This window comes from Sander lucioperca, chromosome 14 (assembly GCF_008315115.2).
Source record: "Sander lucioperca isolate FBNREF2018 chromosome 14, SLUC_FBN_1.2, whole genome shotgun sequence".
Lineage (NCBI taxonomy): Eukaryota > Metazoa > Chordata > Actinopteri > Perciformes > Percidae > Sander > Sander lucioperca.
Window position 1 is genome coordinate 30982330 of NC_050186.1, and position 20792 is coordinate 31003121.

Below are 20792 nucleotides of genomic sequence, written 5' to 3' on the forward strand. Positions count from 1 at the left end.
AAGGCCATGAAACATATTCAGATTGCCCGAAAATGAAAAGTGAGTGTCTTTAGTTAGCATATTTCATTTTTTTTGAGGTTACACATTACTCTCATTTAACCAATAAGTCATAGTAGCCTAACACAGTCTAGCCAGCATGGAAAGAAAATCTCTATTCTATTTTTTTTGTAAAGCGCAAAGGAAAAGTGTCACAGGTTGGTAGGCGAGGGGTCAGGTTTCCAATGGGACATACCATAGCTGGGTATTTCTTTCTCTTCCCTTAAAGACCAATGGGTCAGTGTGCATTTACGTCTTCATCAATAATGCATGGCCTTCCATTTGATCCAGCAGGCCATGGAACAACACAATGGGATATGGTGCATACCATTTGTTCATACACCCCCTGCTGTAGACAGGCACTGGAAAACCCATTATAATGATACTGACTCAGCTTATTACTCTTTGTGAGCTGTCACACCACATAAACATAATTTATCTATGCTTGGATTTTTATATTATGTTGCAAGGAGTAAGACATTTATGCTGTAATATCCTGTATGTGTATGGATGCCATGCTTGAATAAAAATGCTGACATATAGATGAATTTCAAGTTTTATTATTGTCCTTGTGGAGGATAATTTTTTTTATGTTTGCACAAACATGTCAATATATGTAATTCAATTTCATTTGGGACTCCCCGAAGAAACTATGTGTGCTGCAAAGCAGAGGTTATTATAGTACAACTTTGAAATTATTTTCCGCCACTTACTTTTTATGCTAATACTCAGATACAGCATATCTGTGTTACAGCAATTCTTTAACATGGATATTAATGAAAGAAACAAGGATTTCTAGTTACTAAAACATTATGAGTGAAAAAAATCATGTTAGTACAAATGAGATAATGTATATAATTTGGTTGGGAAATTTTCACTCAGAAGCACAATTGTCGACATGTTTGCATTATATTGTAGCAGTTACCTATTTAGACAAACATACATACTGAAATAATGAATTGTTTGATTGCACAGTAGATGGAAAGAACATTATTTACCAGCAGTTTTGATAATTGGTTAATCATTTAAGGCATTTATGAAGCAAATACATTCACTGGTGCTAGCTCCTCAAATGGTAGGATTTGCTGTTTTTGTCTATTTACAGTATAATCAATGTGGGTTTAGACTATACGATTAATCTAACAAAAACTTACAAATTCATTGAAAATGGACATAATCATTAGTTGCAGCCCTACATATATGAGATATGCTTATATTTTGCCCATTGTCAAGTGGCTTTGTTTCTTAATGTCAAGAACAATATGAAACAAGACAGAGTATAGGTATTGCATAAATTGTGGAAATGATGTTCTTTTAAAAGAGAAATTCTGATATATTTTTGGGCACTGTCCATTAGATAGAAGGGGATACTCTAATAGATGTGACAACAATGGGGATTGTCCAATCAACAGTAATTCAATGGTTTACTGCATGCCATCTGTCTGAGCTAAACGCATTTTCACTGGTATTTTTTTTAAATCACATACTATGAGAGTAATATTCAATATACTGCATATTTCCGCGTGCTAAAGGGGAGACTGTTGTAATTTCCAAATAAAAGTGAACACACTTCACTTATTATGTAGCCTAGAAAACATTTCAGAAAAACACAAGTTGTTTCAACATTAAAGTGGTTAGAAATCTGAATTTTTACATTTGATAGCAGCTTTTCCTCTTTTTCCTGTTCTCCTCTCAGCAGTTTAATCCGTGCAGATGCAGCTCTGCGTGCATAATGTGCCTCCATGTCAAACATATGCTAAATTCTGACTTCAGGCTTCCTTTGCTGAGAGAAAAAAAAAGTGACTAAAATGGGATTCAAACTTTGAAGCAGCACACCCTCTCTCTAAATGATCCCCTATTACGTATAACACGTTGGTCTGACATAATTGGCTGCTGAGGAATCTTTCCTAATAACGTCATTATTTTTGGGACCTGCAGGAACCTGGTGGTCCCGGGCCAATCAAGACGCTCCAGGATCAAGCTTGAGGAAGCCCACAAGTTGTTAACCTAAATGATTACGACTGAACTCGCAGGGCTCTCGGAGAGGGAGGGGGCTGCAAATATGATGGTTATAAATCCGTGATTGAACTTCAGTGGGCGCCTGTGAGTCTGCAGCAAGCACTCCTCCTGCCTCCAACAGCCAGCAAGCTGCGTGTCTCTCCTCAGATGCTGATCAGATGCTGAGGGAGTAGCTCAGAAAGGAGAGTGGAGGAAGAACAAAAAAAAGAACAAAAAAAAAACAAAAGGGTAAGACATTTCAGCACCGGAGCTGTCCGCGGCTCTCGGAGAAGTCTCTATTGCTGCCAAGGAGAGAGGGGCTGCTTCCGACTGTAAATTTTCCTCTGTGGGACTGTGAGGAAGGAGGGAATAATAAACTGCTGTGCCATTCATCTCTCTGCGGGGCTTCCGACAGGCGAGTAACGGGCGCACATAGGCTACTTCATTCGAGCAAAGTCTTGCCATGCTGGACGGCCGGGCTTGAGATAGAAAGGATAAAGTCTCCACACAAGTCGAGGTGAAAAAGCCAGCCTTTACTCTTTACGGTGAGTCCACATAGCCCTTTGCCATGCTTGGCTTTCTCTTTAAAAAGATTACATAACGAACTAAAACTGCCATGCGGGACGCTCTGCTGGTCTACATCCAGTTTGGTTTTGTTGATGTTGCGAACATGGTCTGTGACGGGACTCGTATAGCTGGGTGTGCTGGGAAGCCTCATTGCAGATGTTTGTATGGGATGCATATTTAGGTCAGGGCGTCGTGGTTTTTATCAAACTACAGTTCACGGTGCTATATCCCCCGGTAGCTTTGGCTGCTTTTGGGTCCCTTTCCTTTTATAACAGTGCGATGTAGGAAGAAAAAAACCCACAGAAATTGGAGTGAAAAGACAAAATTCAGGGAGTTCTTGGAGTACTGGTGCATGTACGTCATTGGGTGAATAAGTGTTAAAGCGCCAGGCTTCTGCTTTTTTTTTTTTTTCCTCCTATGACCTTATACAGGAAGTTGTATCAATGGGAGATTCTGCAACTAATGGCATGGCTGGATCATTCTGAATTCCTGCAGCAGACATACTTTGCTCAGTCAGTCTCCAGCCGTTCTGTGCACTTTTCCCAGCCCTATATCCCACAGGGGAGTACTGCTGTCCATTAAGCCCCCCCCCTCAGTCTTTGCTTACAACCCTATTGTTGTTATGTCCCAGCCCACATAGGTCCACAAACAAGCCAATTTTGGTGTTAAGCAGCCTACTCTCTCCAAGAGCGTTTTGGTTGGCACAGGCTCTCTGGCTGGCAGCGCCTGAATGCCAACGTCTCCAGTCCAACGATGCATTGAGATTTAAATTCCTCCTCCATTCAGACACTTTTTTTTTTTTTGGTCAGTTCACTAGCTGAATTTCAAACCCTTGTACGCATTTCTCGAGCCTTGAGCATGTTTTTGGAGAGACTGTTGTTGTCGTTGTACTGTACAAGGATGGGAGATGAGGCTATGACATGCCAGAGGGAGAGATGTTGGTTCATGCACAAAGCAGTAGTTTTCTTCCAGAAGAATTGAGAACTCCAGGGGGCAGCAAGAGAATCCTACTTTACCTCTTGTATTTGATTTATTTGGCCCCGTGTGTCCAAGTGCACGTACAGTACATCTGCGTGTTTTGAATGGCTGTTAATGATTCCACTCAGTCGCTACTACAGGGATCAGGGCGAACTCGTTAGCGTAATTAGTTCCAGGTCTTCGCTTTCCCTGGTCCATGGGTGAGATCTTCGGCTAAAGGGGGATTCATTCCCATGAAAAGGCATGCTTTGTGATGCTTCCATTCAAAAAAAATCTCCCCCTCCTCCCCTGAAACAGGGAATGAAAAGGAGGACTGGTTGGGATTCTAATCAGCACATAACAGTGACAGCCAACAGCTTTGGAAAGGGACTCGTACAGTCAGAGGAACACTGACTCACATAACATGGGAGTAAAGCCGGATACAGATTAGCGTCACGCTTTCATGTAACATGTATGTTAACATGTTAGAAATGTGGCTTGTAAACGAGGTCGGTTGTCTCGTAGTGTAAGAAGAACCAAAAACTGCAGATTTATAGGATTTTATTTGCTGTACTGTTTGTCATGTAAAGCAGCGGTTCATATTCTAACGTAGCCACTCATGGGGTCCTAAAGATAAAATGAAGGTGGTTAAAGGGTTCATAAAGAAAAAAAAGATTCTGTTACACATTTTTTATTGACTTGTCTTGAAGTAAAGCACTTTTTTTTCCCCCAAATATGTTACGGAGAAAACATTGGATTATGTGTTGTTTTTTGTTATTCTCCTGACACACACTCAATTACGTTTTCTTTGGAAAACATGCAGTATAAGGTCCACCTTAAAAGGTGAAGTTATTTGAGCTAAATTGTTGAACATGGCAGTCTGTCACGTTATCACAGTATCCTTGTGCAACATCTTTAAGCTATATCCTCTCTGGCACCTGGCCAACCAAATGTACCTACAATGACAACAGACCTGGTTATATAAACAATTCTAACCGAAAGAATAATCCATTTCAGCAGTATAATTGACTATAGAGGGACCGCGTGACACTTACCATTGTAAGTAGTTGTGGACTATTTTCTGTAGACTGATAAATGGCTGTTACATGAGCCCCTGTAGACCTCAATAACACCCCCATGGTGGCACTTGGGCAGCAGAGGACTGAATACTAATGCAGACCTTAAGGTGTCCCTCTAATACACTTCTGCCTATAGGAGAAAATGGATTCCAATTCAAACTAAAGATTAATTTCCTGTTTAGGCATAATATCCTTAGCTCTAGTCACCAATGTGAACAAAAATAGATGATTTCTTTTTTTCTGTCTTAGATGCATTACATTCATAAAATTGATGATGGAACACCAGTCCAGTGTGTTGGATGCTATTATTGTTGTGAACTGATAGAGTTGGAAGAAGTGTGTTTGGCCCGACATGGTTTGATAGTGTTAAATGAATGAGTACTCAGAGGAGCAAAAAAAGAAAAAAAAAAAAAAAATCATGAGGATTTAAAAAGCACTTTGGTGCCACCTCCCTCTGAAATCATCAATATTTAATTAAACCAAGGTGCTCCTGAGGGCTACATCATCTGAGTGCTCGTCACATTGAATTGCTGACATAAATCAGGAGCCCGAGTATATAAATACTGAACCTAAAATGTTTCTCCGACTCAAATGCAAAAAGTTTATAAAGTGTCGGATAAAATGGGTAAACAAAATGAAGGATACAATTCTCCGTACTGTATTTGGAATATGGATGACTATAGGAGAATCTGAGATCATGTCACACGAGACACAAAAATGAGTATATTGCAGCTATGTCTCACCATCTTCAGAATATTCTGTTGCAGTGCAGCTTGATAGAATAACATTTCCTCCACCATATATGTCAGATTCTGCCCCAAGGAGTGGCACTATTTTCCTTCCCTTCGTCCAGATCTTTTTTTATCCAGGGGCATTTAAATCATTCAGAGGGATCCGTAAAGGAGAGCACAGCAGCAGAGGCAGCTGCTCCTGCAAGAGCCTACTGAACATCAAGCCTGAGGGAGTTTTATACCATCCTCCTCAGATTGTATTGCTCTCAAATGTAATATAAGGGGGTGAATTTTGGTGACTGCTGAGCCTTAGTGGTGTCAATTTTTAGATACATTTGGCACTGGAAGGAAAATTTGCCATTTGTTTTTTTTACAATTTGTGTCAGATGTTGGTAGTTTGGGGCATGATAACTTTGTACTCACCAAACTAATTGCTGAGATCTAGGAAATCTGGCAAAATCATTTCAACAAAGTGTGATGGAGAAAAAGACACAAGCAGTCAGATGATCAAACAGGTTGTAAACAATAGGTCAGCTATTTAAAACAAAACCAAGATCGTATGGTCAAACACATAGTTATTTACTAGCAGCTATCTAATGTTAGCCCCAAAGTTAGCTAAGCAGCACTCAACAAAGTCTGAACAAAACCACATCGCTAATGATCTAATGAACTAATGTTAGCAAGCTGGCTAAGAGCACACAGCATATACATAAGACTACTTTGAAGTTAGCGGGAGAGGTTAGCTCGCTGCTCCAAGCTAACGTACGTACTGGATGCCTCAATTGTTTTCCTAGAATGGCGAAGTCATGACCTGCCCTACTCTGCCTCTGATTGGCTAGTACTTGCTGCCTTCATTGGTTGGGTTAGTTAGGCATGAGGGGGGAGATTGGTTAGGGTTAGGGTAAGAATATCAGGGCAGGTCATGCCTTTCTGTCTGTCTGACTGCAAACCAAACTGATATGAACCACTCAACAAACTCAGAAGAAAAACGGCGAACAAGCCGAGCCCAACATTGTCGGAGAATAGTGCATTACTTTAGTAACCGTAATTATTTACTTAATTTCAAATTATAATCCCTTACGCTACTCTTCGCTAAAGAAATATTGTTGTAACGAATTACTAAGTAAGGTTGTAAATCTATAAATTGTGATGGGTGTTTACAACAGACTGTTTGGATACTACTTTAACAGTTGGCCTGTAATTGTGTCTTTGAATGATTTTGGCTAACTTGGTGCTGTGTTTAAAACCTGTATGATCGTCCGACTGCTCGTTTCTTGTCCCCTCATTTTTAGCGTTGTCAGATTTCAGCAATTAACTTGGTGAATACAATGTTATTATTACAGATAGGTACAAAAATAAGATTGTAAAAAACAGTTTGATTTACATGTATTTGCTTTAGATACTCACTAGAGTGCTGTCATGCATGGAAAACAAATACATCACCCATCTCTCGTTAGTATAAAGTGCATGCGGGTGTTGAGCTGCACAAATGCTGCTGTCAGTCAGGCAGGAAATTGGGTTGAGAGGTTTGACAGGCTTGTGGTCAAAGGCTTTAGGATCTTAGACATGTGAGGCAACCAAGTGGCAGGTTACTCAGCCCTGTCTAATAACCTAAGGTATCAAAGCCAGCCACTGACCCATTTGTGTCAGAATAGACTTGCACACTGAGGAAAAAAAAACATAAGGCCCTCATTTAAAATTCATAAGTTAACCGGAATATGACAAGGTCTTCTGTGTGCTCAGATATTTTCTCTCATCAACGGTGGCTTCACACTTCCAGCTTTGTTTGAAGAATGTGTGTTGTGAGAGATACATGATTTTCTAGCAACCTGTCTTCATCTTCCCTCTGGCATCATACAATTCCCCAGTACATATTTGAGTGTACATTTCCATTAAATCTGCTATTGAATTGTAGTGACAAATGAATTGTGGCATGGTATTTATTAATAATGCAGGAAGATAGACACTATTGTTCCCTCTTTCCTTTTTATGTTTGTTTATATGTTTTGTTCTATCATGGATAAATAAGATTTTGACTGAGACTTATGAGTGCTTGACTTTCAAAGAATAATTAAATTATATTTGTGCCATTGACTATTTATTGATTTGATGGAGTGTGTGAAGACCTTGGGGCTTGTAATAGCACTTAGTTTATTGTTATTATTTCTCATTTCCCTCCTATTGTTTATGAAGTCTATTCACTTTGCTGGCCATTAAAGAACAATTTGTTTTTTGTTGATTATCTCATTTAAATAGCACAGTCCATTATCTGCACTGCAGAGTAATTGAGGATCCAGCTGTGGTAGAAGCATCTAATCAATATATCAACCATACCATTATGCAAGCCTTGCTTCCATGCATGCTAAAGCTTTAAAATTCCCTTTTTTTTTTTAACCTTGGGTTCATGTGAAAGAGGCGGCAGTTTACAAGTTGACATTTCTGGCATCTAAAGGCTGTCGCTGATATCTGTGCCAGTGCTGCTCCGAGCCAGAGCAGGAAGGTCACTTCAGTGGATAATTAAGTCCCTATAATAATCAGTCAGACATCCTGTTTTGCGATCACCACATAGGCTGTATTTACAGTGCATGTATGAGCTGTTTGGACACTTCTACTTGGGGATTTTTATACATTCAAGTGATTCAAATAGTATCCAATTTAGGGCTATCTTGACTTGTTCCCCATGTTAGCGGCTTGGGAAGGCAATGTCAGTCTGACGCTCACTGTGGATTTCCACAGGATGCAGAATGTCTGCGAACCGGCTCCGCTACGGAACGGCTGCGTGCTCCGCCGTCTGTCAATACCCACCAGGTCCGGATTTGTTGCGTAACGGCTGCGGCCAGCCGACCACGAGATTCACGTATGTTCGCGCGATATAACAGGATGTAGTGTCTATAAACAGAACCACAAAACCAACAACAGTTTGTTTCCATCCAGAGGAGTAGAGGGGAAACAACTCTGAGCTGTGTTTTCAAGGTGTAGTGCAGGAAAATATGACCCGCCGTGAGCATGGTGTATTTTATTTTGAAAAGTAACCGGATGTTTTATTTTGTTTCTGTGCTCGACTTCCTGTCCCGCACAATCTGAATTGTGCTGAATTGCTGCGGAGCTCTCCGTCAAAAATAGAAGCTCTGCGTATCTGCTCCGGAGGGCTGCGGACTGATGGAACTGGGACGGAGTAGGGACGCAGACGTTCTGCAGTCAGTAGAAATACACACATTGACTTTAATGGAAACCTAATGACTCCGTCGACGTTCTGGAGACGTTCCGCAGACGTTCCGCAGACGTTCCGCATCCAGTGGAAATTGCCGGTCAGTCAGTCAGTCCACCCCTTGTCCAGACTGATGAAGTACTCGATGGATTGCCATGCAATGTTGTTCAGACATTCATGGTTCCTGGAGGATGAATCCTACTGACTTTGGTGATAGGCTGACTTTACCTCTTGCACCACCATGAGGTTGACATTTGTGGTGACAGCTGGTGGATGGATTGCCATGAAATGTGTGGATGCCTCCTATTTACTCAATAATTTAACATCACAGGTCCCAGCCTTTTGTTGGATTTCCTTGTGATGCTTCATGCTCCGTGTTTTTTTGTGACCCTTCGTCACAGACTGCATATTCTATTACCTATTGATCAGTTAAACCACAGCAAAAGATTTAAGATATAGTCAGAAAAAATGAACATATTTTGTTTACCAGAAGTCCCAGCATGTTAATTATCCCATGCCTTCAGATTTATGTGGGACCCCTTGGTCTCGACCCTAAGGTTAGGGTCTCCACGTATTTCCTGTCTCTATCAATAAAGCCAAAATGCATAAAAGATATCTTAAAAAGGTGCTGTACAATGTGCATTTGGCAGATTATTGTTTAATCAGTGTGTGGAAAGAAATATTAGCGGAGATAGATGCATTTGGATTCTGTTACTGTGAATTCTCTACTTATTGTCAATAGACATGATGAAACATCTTCATTATATATTCTCTTTTCAATGCTATTCAAAAACTACTGCTGCATTAACATAATGGAACACAACCTTTCAGCCTAAGCTTATCTATGCTAAATCAACTGAGCTGATTATCATTCCTGCAGTTAGGATAACAGCCTATCCAGAATATGTGTATTTTAATCATCGTATATTCTCAACATGCTGCTGTCATTTATTAAACTACAGGAGGGCTTTGTCACGAGGTAGACTTGCGTACCTTTTAAACTGAGTGGCTGCCTTAAGGAAGACAGTCAATCCCAATTTTTCCACAAAGCAGAGCAAGGCTTAGCAGTTAGTATACGAGTTTTCTGGCCTGAAACTAAAGGTTTTTCGCCCATCCATCCATCCATCTTCTTCCGCTGATCCGGTAGCGGGTCGCGGGGGTAGCAGCTCCAGCAGGGGACCCCAAACTTCCCTTTCCCGAGCCACATTAACCAGCTCCGACTGGGGGATCCCGAGGTGTTCCCAGGCCAGGTTGGAGATATAATCCCTCCACCTAGTCCTGTGTCTTCCCCGAGGCCTCCTCCCAGCTGGACGTGCCTGGAACACCTCCCTAGGGAGGCGCCCAGGGGGCATCCTTACCAGATGCCCGAACCACCTCAACTGGCTCCTTTCGACGCGAAGGAGCAGCGGCTCTACTCCGAGCTCCTCACGGATGACTGAGCTTCTCACCCTATCTCTAAGGGAGACGCCAGCCACCCTCCTGAGGAAACCCATTTCGGCCGCTTGTACCCTGGATCTCGTTCTTTCGGTCATGACCCAGCCTTCATGACCATAGGTGAGGGTAGGAACGAAAACTGACCGGTAGATTGAGAGCTTTGCCTTCTGGCTCAGCTCTCTTTTCGTCACAACGGTGCGATAAATTGAATGTAATACCGCACCCGCTGCGCCGATTCTCCGACCAATCTCCCGCTCCATTGTCCCCTCACTCGCGAACAATACCCCAAGGTACTTGAACTCCTTCACTTGGGGTAAAGACTCATTCCCTACCTGGAGAAGGCACTCCATCGGTTTCCTGCTGAGAACCATGGCCTCAGATTTAGAGGTGCTGATCCTCATCCCAGCCGCTTCACACTCGGCTGCGAACCGATCCAGTGAGTGCTGAAGGTCACAGGCCGACGATGCCATCAGGACCACATCATCCGCAAAAAGCAGCGATGAGATCCCCAGCTCACCAAACTGCAACCCCTCTCCACCCCGACTACGCCTCGATATCCTGTCCATAAATACTACAAACAGGATTGGTGACAAAGCGCAGCCCTGGCGGAGGCCAACTCTCACCTGAAATGAGTCCGACTTACTGCCGAGAACCCGGACACAGCTCTCGCTTTGGTCGTACAGAGATTGGATGGCCCTGAGAAGGGACCCCCTCACCCCATACTCCCGCAGCACCTCCCACAGTATCTCCCGGGGGACCCGGTCATACGCCTTCTCCAGATCCACAAAGCACATGTAGACCGGTTGGGCATACTCCCAGGCTCCCTCCAGGATCCTTGCGAGAGTAAAGATCTGGTCCGTTGTTCCACGACCAGGACGGAATCCGCATTGTTCCTCTTCAACCTGAGGTTCGACTATCGACCGAACCCTCCTTTCCAGCACCTTGGAGTAGACTTTACCGGGAAGGCTGAGAAGTGTGATACCCCTGTAATTGGCACACACCCTCTGGTCCCCCTTTTTGAAAAGGGGAACCACCACCCCGGTCTGCCACTCCTTAGGCACCGTCCTCGACTTCCACGCAATGTTGAAGAGGCGTGTCAACCAAGACAACCCCTCCACACCCAGAGCTTTGGAGTTGTTTAACTACCTCAGCAACTTCCACCAGGGAAATTGACGACAATCCCCCATCATCCTCCAGCTCTGCCTCTACCATAGAGGGCGTATTAGTCGGATTTAGGAGTTCCTCAAAGTGCTCCTTCCACCGCCCTATTACCTCCTCAGTTGAGGTCAACAGCGTCCCATCCTTACTGTACACAGCTTGGATGGTTCCCCGCTTCCCCCTCCTGAGGTGGCGAACAGTTTTCCAGAAGCACCTTGGTGCCGACTGAAAGTCCTTCTCCATGTCTTCTCCGAACTTTTCCCACACCCGCTGCTTTGCCTCTTTCACGGCAGAGGCTGCAGCCCTTCGGGCCCTTCGGTAGCTTGCAACTGCCTCCGGAGTCCTCTGGGATAACATATCCCGGAAAGACTCCTTCAGTTGGACGGCTTCCCTGACCACCGGTGTCCACCACGGTGTTCGTGGGTTACCGCCCCTTGAGGCACCTAAGACCCTAAGACCACAGCTCCCCGCCGCAGCTTCAGCAATGGAAACTTTGAACATTGTCCACTCAGGTTCAATGCCCCCAGCCTCCACAGGGATGCACGAAAAGCTACGCCGGAGGTGTGAGTTGAAAGTCTGTCGGACAGGGGCCTCCTCCAGACGTTCCCAATTTACCCGCACTACCCGTTTGGGCTTACCAGGTCTGTCCAGAGTCTTCCCACACCCTCTGACCCAACTCACCACCAGATGGTGATCAGTTGACAGCTCTGCCCCTCTCTTCACCCGAGTGTCCAAAACATACGGCCTCAGATCAGATGAAACGATTATAAAATCGATCATTGACCTTTGGCCTAGGGTGCTCTGGTAGCAAGTACACTTATGAGCATCCCTATGTTCGAACATGGTGTTCGTTATAGACAATCCATGACTAGCACAGAAGTCCAACGACAAACAACCACTCTGGTTTAGATCAGGGAGGCCGTTCCTCCCAATCACGCCTCTCCATGTGTCTCCATCATTTCCCACGTGCGCGTTGAAGTCCCCCAGCAGAACTATGGAGTCGCCAACTGGAGCCCCATACAGGACTCCATTCAAGGTCTCCAAGAAGGCCGAATACTCCGAGCTCTTGTTTGGTGCATACGCACAAACAACAGTCAGTTTTCCCCCCCACAACCCGCAGGTGTAGGGAGGCGACCCTCTCGTCCACCGGGGTAAACTCCAACGTAGCGGCGCTCAGCCGGGGGCTTGTGAGTTCAGCTGACTTGACCTTTGACCTCATTTTAGAGATACACCAGCCAAAATAGATATTCATGCAGTTATAAATAACGTATTACTTTGCCTCTGTTATGTCTGCATGAAAGCAAACCAAAGTAGAACAAAGAAATCAAAACGCTTTTGATGTGTTTTATCTGTGAAGACATGCTATTTCACTGTTTGTATCCCTAGATGTGTTTTGGATCGTTTTAATGCATGACACCCGAGACAGTGCAGCCTGTGCTAAAGTCTGTGCGATACAAATTAATGTTGTAGCTTCTACAGTGTATGATGCACCTGGAGTCCACCAGCAGCCTGCAAGGCTATTAAAGCCTTAGCCTGGGAGGAAGAGAGAGGGAATGACTCCCATTTCACTTCAGATAAATGCGATTGAATTTCACACAAGCACTTATGTGAAGCGTGGATAGATGGGATTGCATTTGAGAGCAAAGACACATGTCCCATAAGTACCATGTAATCAACTTGAATCCAGGAGGCGCCCTTTTTCAATAATGGAATTCACAGTTGTGTCTCACTTAAGTGGAATTCAGAGCTAAGTCAGTTTATGCATTTTTTTTTCCTAACTTTGCTGCAAAGTGTACCGCAGTGTATTACAGTGTATGATGTGTTCAGGAATTATGCAATCATTGGAAACGTTTTGGGACAGAGTTCCTTAGAAATGCAGGAGTTGGCAGATTCCAGCACAACGACAAAATGAAAAGAAGTTATTCCATGATTCAGGTTTTATTATAAGGAGCCCATCGCATATAAATGATGTTTAAAATGAAACAATAACCATAACACTAGCATTGTCAAAATCAAATTGTCTGCATTTAGGGAAATGCTCAGATGTCTGGAGGTGTTTGCTTTGATATCCAGCAAAACATGCAGAGAGAATAAAGTTAATGTTCTCTTATCTTAAATGTGCAGTAGGTAAGACTTATAAAACTAACTTTCTGTCATATTTGCTGAAACTGACCCTATGCTAGTAGAACTACATGAAGTAAAAAAACAAATCTGGCTCCTCTGGCACCACCTACAGCCTGTAGTGTGATTTGCAAAAATCCACCGCTCCCTGTTCAGATGCACCAATCATGGCCAGGGGGGGCGTTTAACTGTGTGTCAATCACTGCTCATGCACACGCATTCATTCTCCCTTGTGGGGGGAAGGGCTTAGGAGACCGTTTTGGGCTTTAGCGGAAAGGGGGGAGGGACTGAGAAGTTGTCGATGTTCAAATTCTTAGGCTAAGTCCTGGATCTTCACAATCCTACCTACAGCACCTTTAAAGTATCTTATCTCAACTCTGCATTCGGAGTTGAGAAGAAGTGATGTAACTTATTGACAGAGGGCTGAACTCGCTTGTTATGGTTTTGGTGTTTTGTCTTATTTTGGTAGTCTGTTTTTCTGTTTTGTATTTTGCTCCGTTTCCTGTTTTATTTTGGAGGTCTGGTTTTCTTGTCTTGGCTTGTTTTACTTCCTGTCTTTTGGTTTCTCCCGCTCTTGTGATTGCCTGATGTTTTTCACCTGTTCCCAGCCCTTGTGTCTCTCTCACTTGCCTCTTGTTACCTCGTTACCCTCTGTATTTAGTCTTTGGGTGTTTCTCAATCTCAAGAATGCAAAGAACGGACTTGTGTTCTTGGGGAGAACGTTCTTGCTGGTTGTTCTTGGAAGAATGAGCTCGCAAGTTCACAAGCACAGAAAACGCTGTTAACAGTTTGAGACGATGCGTTCTTGCTGGTATTGCTCAACACCCACAGCACAGAGGCTACCTGCAGTGCTCCAAAATAACAGCTAGAAATAGAAATCACAACAATATAACCACTTTGTTTTAAAAAAAATCTCCGGACAAGAAAACCTCACAACTATTGCAATAATATTGAAAAATAAAACTTATTGAGCTTTAATTTTATTGTTTATGGTTTAGCTCAAACACCCCTTACTTATTCAAAAAAGTGGAACGTGATCCATACTATTATTAGTGTATAAGTTTAAGTCAGTTTAAATTAAAAAATAAGTAGGCATATGCACTGGTGTGTCCTATGTGTTCCTATTAGTGTTATGTGGAATTATCATTTCTATATTATTGTAGTGCACTGTATATGCCCAGGGACAACAGATGGAAATTAGCAATTAAAATTATAAAGGTTGGTGTCTCCCCTTTAGTCTACATAACATGTCATAGCATGTTACCACTTTATGTACAACTGTTCATTTGTCATACAGACTGAAACTCAACTCTAATAAATCAGAAAACAAATACACCAAAAAAATATGAACTAAATACTAAATCTAATGTATAGTCTATGGCATAATTTAAACAAGAAACCGGTATCTCTCTGTCCCCCACCTCTGCCTGCTGCGCTGTGTGTGTGTGATTGTGTGTGTGTGTGTGTGTGTGTGTGTGTGTTAGACAGTTAACCACAGGTTCCCATTAATCTTATGATGGACATGTGTTGTGATATTTAAACAAACGATCCGTCAACGGTGAAACAAAAGCCTCTTATTTACGAGACCGGTCTGAGAGACCTCCGGCTTACAGCGGGGTCTCCGAGCTCCACAACTCCGAAAACTTTGGAGCAAATTGTCAATTCGGCAAAGACTGCCTATATTCGAAATCTAAACCGTTCATTTCTTGCCTAAAATGTTCTCAGAACTAAATTTAGTGATGAATAAAATGGCGAAAATTGTTAAAATTGTCCCATTTTTGGTCTGTCTCCGTACCGGAACCCCGACTCTCACTGAATGCCGAAATGAATGTTGGGATACGGGTGATGCCAAGTTCATACAAGTTACCAACCAATGCATCCTCGGTAAAATGGGCGTGTCAAGAACATTTCCGGGAATCTTAACTGTTCTTGGTGAAATGCAAACTTGTGTATTGGGACAGTACTTTGGCAACACGAGATGACGTTTCACAGGGACACAAGAACACAAGTCAATAGAAGAACACAGATTGAGAAACGCCCTTTGTGTTCCTCTTGTCCTGTATCAGATCATTGTGTTTTTCGTCTCCTGTCTGTATTCCTGTGTGTTTGTTCCTGTTGACTGCCTTGTGGTATGTACCCTGGTTTTGTGTTGGTGATAAATCTCCAAGCAACTAATCCTCAGCCTGCTCTCTGCCTTTGGGTCCACCATCCCCTGCACCTCACAACACTAGCAGCAACAGCTAGTTGGGGTGATTGATGCTGTGTATAAGCATTGAGCATGCACATGTTGGAACCAATAAAAACAAGCACACATTTTATATGCACACACACCAAATGTCAAGTGTATTCTCTGAAATGTCAGCAAAATCTGGCCTCCTGACATAATTCTGGAAGTTAATTTACCGATCAGAAATCAGGTGCGTTACTTACTGGCCCAAAGGTTGAAGAGGATGACCTTTAGTTGGAAGGTGACACCAGCATGAATCCCTGATCAATTTCGGAAATTTGGTTGGGGAAATTGGATGGGAAACTTGCTCAGCATAAAATCGAAGCTCCCTCGAGATTGTGTTTGGCTTGTAAAAATGTTGGACATTTTCCATCTTTGCTGCTCGAAGCACTGAAGATTTGTTGGTGGTCCACCATTTTGAGAAAGTCTTTACAGATAGATCTTCCAAAAGGTACCTAAGACATTGTTCCTGGACAGACACAGCTCAACAACGTAGAATATAAATTGATTACTGGCCAGTAGCTACATGTTACTTACAGGCTTTGTGTGTGTGCTGTAATTTGAAACCTTTATCCATTTTTTTCCACTATGAGAAGATGATGGGGATACGTGACCTTTCAAACCTTCACAAATCTTAAAGTGCTCCTATTATGCTTTTTGACTTTTTCCCTTTCCTTTGTGTTATATATCTTTTTTTTGTGCATGTAATAGGTTTTAAAAAGTGAAAAAGCCCAAAGTCCACCCTAAAGGGACTTACCATCTCCAACAGAAAACACTGTTCACAAACTGCTCCAAACAGCTCTATTGTAGTTCAGCCCTTACTTCCGTGATGAATGTGCGTCACTTTGTAACACACGTTATAATGCTCGCCTAGCTGCTAGCGTGGCACTCCCTCATACTCTGCTTTTGACTGGCTAGTAGTCCTTACCTAGATACTGCGCATGTGCGACTTCCAACAAAGATGGTACAGAAGTGTGATGTCTCACTCTGTAGCTAAAACAGAGAGCTCAACACACAGGGTGAAAAGAGGAGCGCAGCAATGTGTAGTACAACAAAAATATGGTGTTTTTTGAAAATTAAACCATGTAAACCTATTCAGGTACAACCAATACAATTATGAACCTAAAAATTACCATAATGAGCACTTTAATGACTTTTGTTAGGCAATCTTTCTGATTTCTCAGAACTGATGAGCAGTTATACGTTGGCGTTCAGATGCATGACATCCTTACAATGATGAGTTGTGGAGAGCCACAGACACATTAAAGCAAATGATAGATTTCTGCATCAACATGTAAAGTATCTCTTACTCACAAAGATATGAAGAGGAGCCTTTGTGTGTAAAGGCATCACAGACACACAAGCTTATGTTTTCTCAAACATCTGCTACCATTGCAGGGAGTCCTATTTAGGATTTGAAATCGCACAGCTGGTGTTTAGAAAAATATGCAATGTAGTGTGCTGTGAGTCACAGGACTTACTTTCTTAGTTTACACCTTGATATTTGTCACTCGAATCATTCCAGCAAAAAACTAATCTCAGTCAGTGTTGTGAATATTACATTGCATTCTGTGAGAGTTTGAAGAAAGTTGTTCTCATCCGTTTTATGTATCCTAGAGTGCAACACTGTTTTCCTATCTGTGTGAGGAGACCTTGAGACAATCCCTCCTCCCATCCTGACTCTCTTATCTTACTCGACCTCAACTTAATGAATGAAGCGATTGTTAGAATATGCACATCCTTGTGCGTCTCATTAAACCTTTAGAACATTGTGAACTGAACCCTGCTTCATGTCGCTTTGTCCTCCGAGATCTCGCCACTGCTTTCAGAATCTTCTCACAGGGGTCAAGCCAGATGATAGGATTCGAAACAACAAACAACGCTGATTGGATCGTTTCACAACAGTCAGTATCCACATTTTCATGCCGACTGAACAGTGAAATACTATACCAGTGAGAGTGAGATGGGCAGAGTTTATTAGTAATAAGGAGGAAAGGAGTTCAGGGAAATTGTTGCTAATAAAAAGAGATTTGAGAGATTTAAGGGGCCGAGCTGTTCAGTGCGAGGAAGCCACTCAGTAAGTCTAAGATGCAATCTGCAAAGAGACAAATTTCTAATCTCATCTCTGTTTGACGGCAGCAAGTTCTCACCTTGTCCTTGTATTCTTTTACAAGAAAAAACATGATTGCGCCAGAGAGTTCATCAGTTAGTTTACCATCCGTGCGTGCCGTATGATGTAGCTCTATCAGCTAATCTTTTAAGAGTTTTACTCATTCTTTTGATGAATGATCTGGTCCAGTAAATGTCCTTTTGATTGGAGGCACCACTAAAAGGACATTCATGTGTGTATGCATGCACTGTACATGACAGCATATTAGGGTTGGGTACCGATACCAGGTGCTAATATGGCACCAGTGCCTAAACGACGTAACCTACCTGAACGGTAACATTACCCTACCGTTAGCTTGTAGCTGGATTAAACACGGTTAAAATGCTGACAGCTAACGTTAAATGGTGTAAAGTGTGACTGTATTTCACTGTAGAGTATTACAACACTGGGACGTAACAGTCTGCAGCTGACGTTGTTGGAAAAAGAATTTTAATTATTATTATTTTTTTTTTTTATTATTATTTTTTTTTAAAGTATCGGATCAGGCATTAGGCACCGGCACCGTTTTCAAAGTATCGCTTTAGCACCCGTATCGGAAAAAAACCCAAACGATATCCAACCCTACAGTATATGGTAGATGTTTGAGTGTATACAGTATGTATTGGTCAAGGTGAAGGTTAGTCAAAGGCCCTGAGAATGTGTTTTTGTCAATCAGCTTCTTACTATGGGGGACTGCATTTTGTTCTTTTGCTCTTCTTACAGATTTTATGTGGACGGACCTCGATTGGCAAAATGTGATATCACGTTCTTTCATGCACTAATCACAATTCAACAATATTTGAATCACAATCTGATGACAACTATGGTTTTTTTGTCTGCTTATGCTGCTGATCAAACCACACCCGCACAGTCCTGATGATGCAGACTGGCGGACATTGCGAGATTTTATCTTATAATGAATGATATTGAGGGAGATTTTATTTACTGTTCTTTAACCTGTTATTAACCTGTTCCTTATTTAGTCTACAATAGTTAACGATTTATATTATTGAAAATAATGAAAATAAAACAAATTGAAACCAAGTTTTAAGAGGCCTTTAATCCTGCATAAGAACTGTTAACAAATTACATTATAATAAATTGTCAATGCAGCGCACTGGTGTAATGTTCTCTGTCTCTTTCTCTCTCCATCTGTCTGCAGCCATGGGAGTGCTGATGTCAAAGAAGCAGCAGGTGGAGAAGGTGCAGAAATGCACCGCTGTTGTCTCTGCCTTCCAGGCGGGCATTAAGGACCGCCCTGCCCCAGCAAAACAGGCAGACGGAGAAGTGGAGGATGGCGAGGGCCCTGCCAAACCTTCAGCCACTCTTGACAAGAACACCCAGGAGGTGGAGCGAGAGGAAACGGACAATAGCGCAGGGCCGTCGACCTCCCACCAGGCCTCGGGGCCGACGAAGGACGAGTGTAAGGCCAACCAGGAGTCTTGGTCGAGGCTACGGGACGGGAAAGGAGTAGAGCCTGAAGATCTTGACAAGAGCCATCAGCTCACACCGCCTGCTTTCGTGCGGCCCAAAAGGGAAGCCGATGATGACCAGCCTGTAGAGGTGGAACTGGAAAAGAAAGAGCAGGTATTAAATGATGGCCTAGAGCGGTGGCTAGTTATCTTAATTCATATTTAAATCAGGAATATATATATATATATATAAAAAAACTTTTACGTTGACAATACACGCACTACAAATCCCCAAATCCTGGGATTAAAAGAGATGTGTGCAAAATGTCAAAGGATCACCATGGCAACAGCAGCGCATTATCTCTTTTCCTCCCCTACGTCAGGCACTATGATAAGGCAGTTCTGCCAGGCTGTAAATGGACTCTTAACCTTATCTCAACACCCTTGTTGAAGGTGAGAAAGTATTAGTACAAAGTTTTTTCTCCCCTTTTTATTTCCACACTAGCTGTGAGATGTGTTGTGTGTGGTTTTGCGTGAGGGCTCTTCACAGCGAAAACATCTTGTGGGCGGGCTGCTTTGGATGTGGCCCAGAGAGGTGACCATATCTAGGACGACGCTGACTAACAGGGGATGGAGTTCACAGGAGCACTGACACCATCAGGTTTTCTATTTTGCAAAGCGTAAACATTGCCTGGTGACTTGCTGTACAGCCAATGCTGCACTTTAACAAGAGGCACAGAAATAAAAGCATCTCCCTAGCAATAATAATAGATTTGTACTTGGTAATTTCGAAAGGTTGTAATTGAACTCAAATGGTATCTAGACCACAATGGGTAAAGCAACATAGGAGGTTTTTGCCAGGCTAATACTCCTGATGAGTGGGTTTATTGGGTTCATTGAAAGTTCTGCATCTTCATTAGCAGCTGTCTCTTTATTTTCTTATGTAAAGTATTTTTGGGACTGTGCCTCATTCCCCACTGCGTAAATAGACATGGTGTCACTTTTCAGTGTTATGCTGGCGACACTCAGTTGTAAGTCAGTGTGTTGATGTTAAAAATGTCAAAAAGGAAATGAAATCCTTACATTATCCTGTGTTGAGTTGTCTATTCATTTTGGAATTGATTTTACTTATTCTTATTTTTCTGTAGCCCATATTAATATCTTCCTTCTTTTTACCAGTGGATCCAGTGCTTTTTATTTTGTTGTTTGCTTTCACTTACGGTAATGCACTTTTCCTATTGTATGCAAAAATCTAAGCTAGCTATACAATTTCTAAACGCAGTTATGCTTCCAAGAGGTGGAATTTTTTTCTCCACGGTTGACACTCAGTGAGCTATACTTTAGCTCTATAAAATCAAATCTAAACTTTAGCTCCATTCTTGGGCCGAAATGTCAACTGTGCACGCACCATTCTTCACACTTCAACAGGCAGACTACAAGGGAAGTTGCTGAGCACAATCATACACCCAATGGGGGGATCCCTCTGGATTTTATTGACCCCATTACCTTTTCTTTAGTACAATCTTTAGGACAATAATTCATTCTGTCGTTGCCCCGCTTGGTTTGTTACAACAAAAACACATGTACAACTGTGTGGCATAATGAAAAACAAATAGTTAATCTTGGTTTTTTATAGGGGTGCACGATTCAGAAAATGTCACGATTCGATATCGATTTTCAGGCTCAAGATTTGATTCAAAAACGATTCTCGATTA

At 42.4% G+C, this 20792-nt stretch overlaps 1 protein-coding gene and 1 long non-coding RNA gene across 4 annotated transcripts in view; one reads left to right on the forward strand and one right to left on the reverse strand.

Moving 5' to 3' along the window:
- Window positions 1-2040: 2040 nt before the first annotated feature.
- Window positions 2041-20792, forward strand: part of phf24 (PHD finger protein 24) — a 42467-nt gene continuing 23715 nt past the window's right edge. Inside the window, exons 1-2 of one of the 3 annotated variants that reach the window (XM_031292644.2) lie at window positions 2041-2579; window positions 18828-19252. In XM_031292644.2, coding sequence (XP_031148504.1) covers window positions 18830-19252 — 423 coding nt within the window. In that variant the 5' untranslated portion in view covers window positions 2041-2579; window positions 18828-18829. Of the gene's footprint in view, window positions 2580-17328; window positions 17421-18827; window positions 19253-20792 lie in introns of those variants that run through there. The other 2 variants (XM_031292646.2, XM_031292645.2) reach the window with 2 other exon arrangements.
- Window positions 19121-20792, reverse strand: part of LOC118493057 — a 37171-nt gene continuing 35499 nt past the window's right edge. The window contains exon 4 of the long non-coding RNA XR_004895000.1: window positions 19121-19234. This is a non-coding gene — a long non-coding RNA (uncharacterized LOC118493057). The remainder of the gene's footprint in view (window positions 19235-20792) is intronic.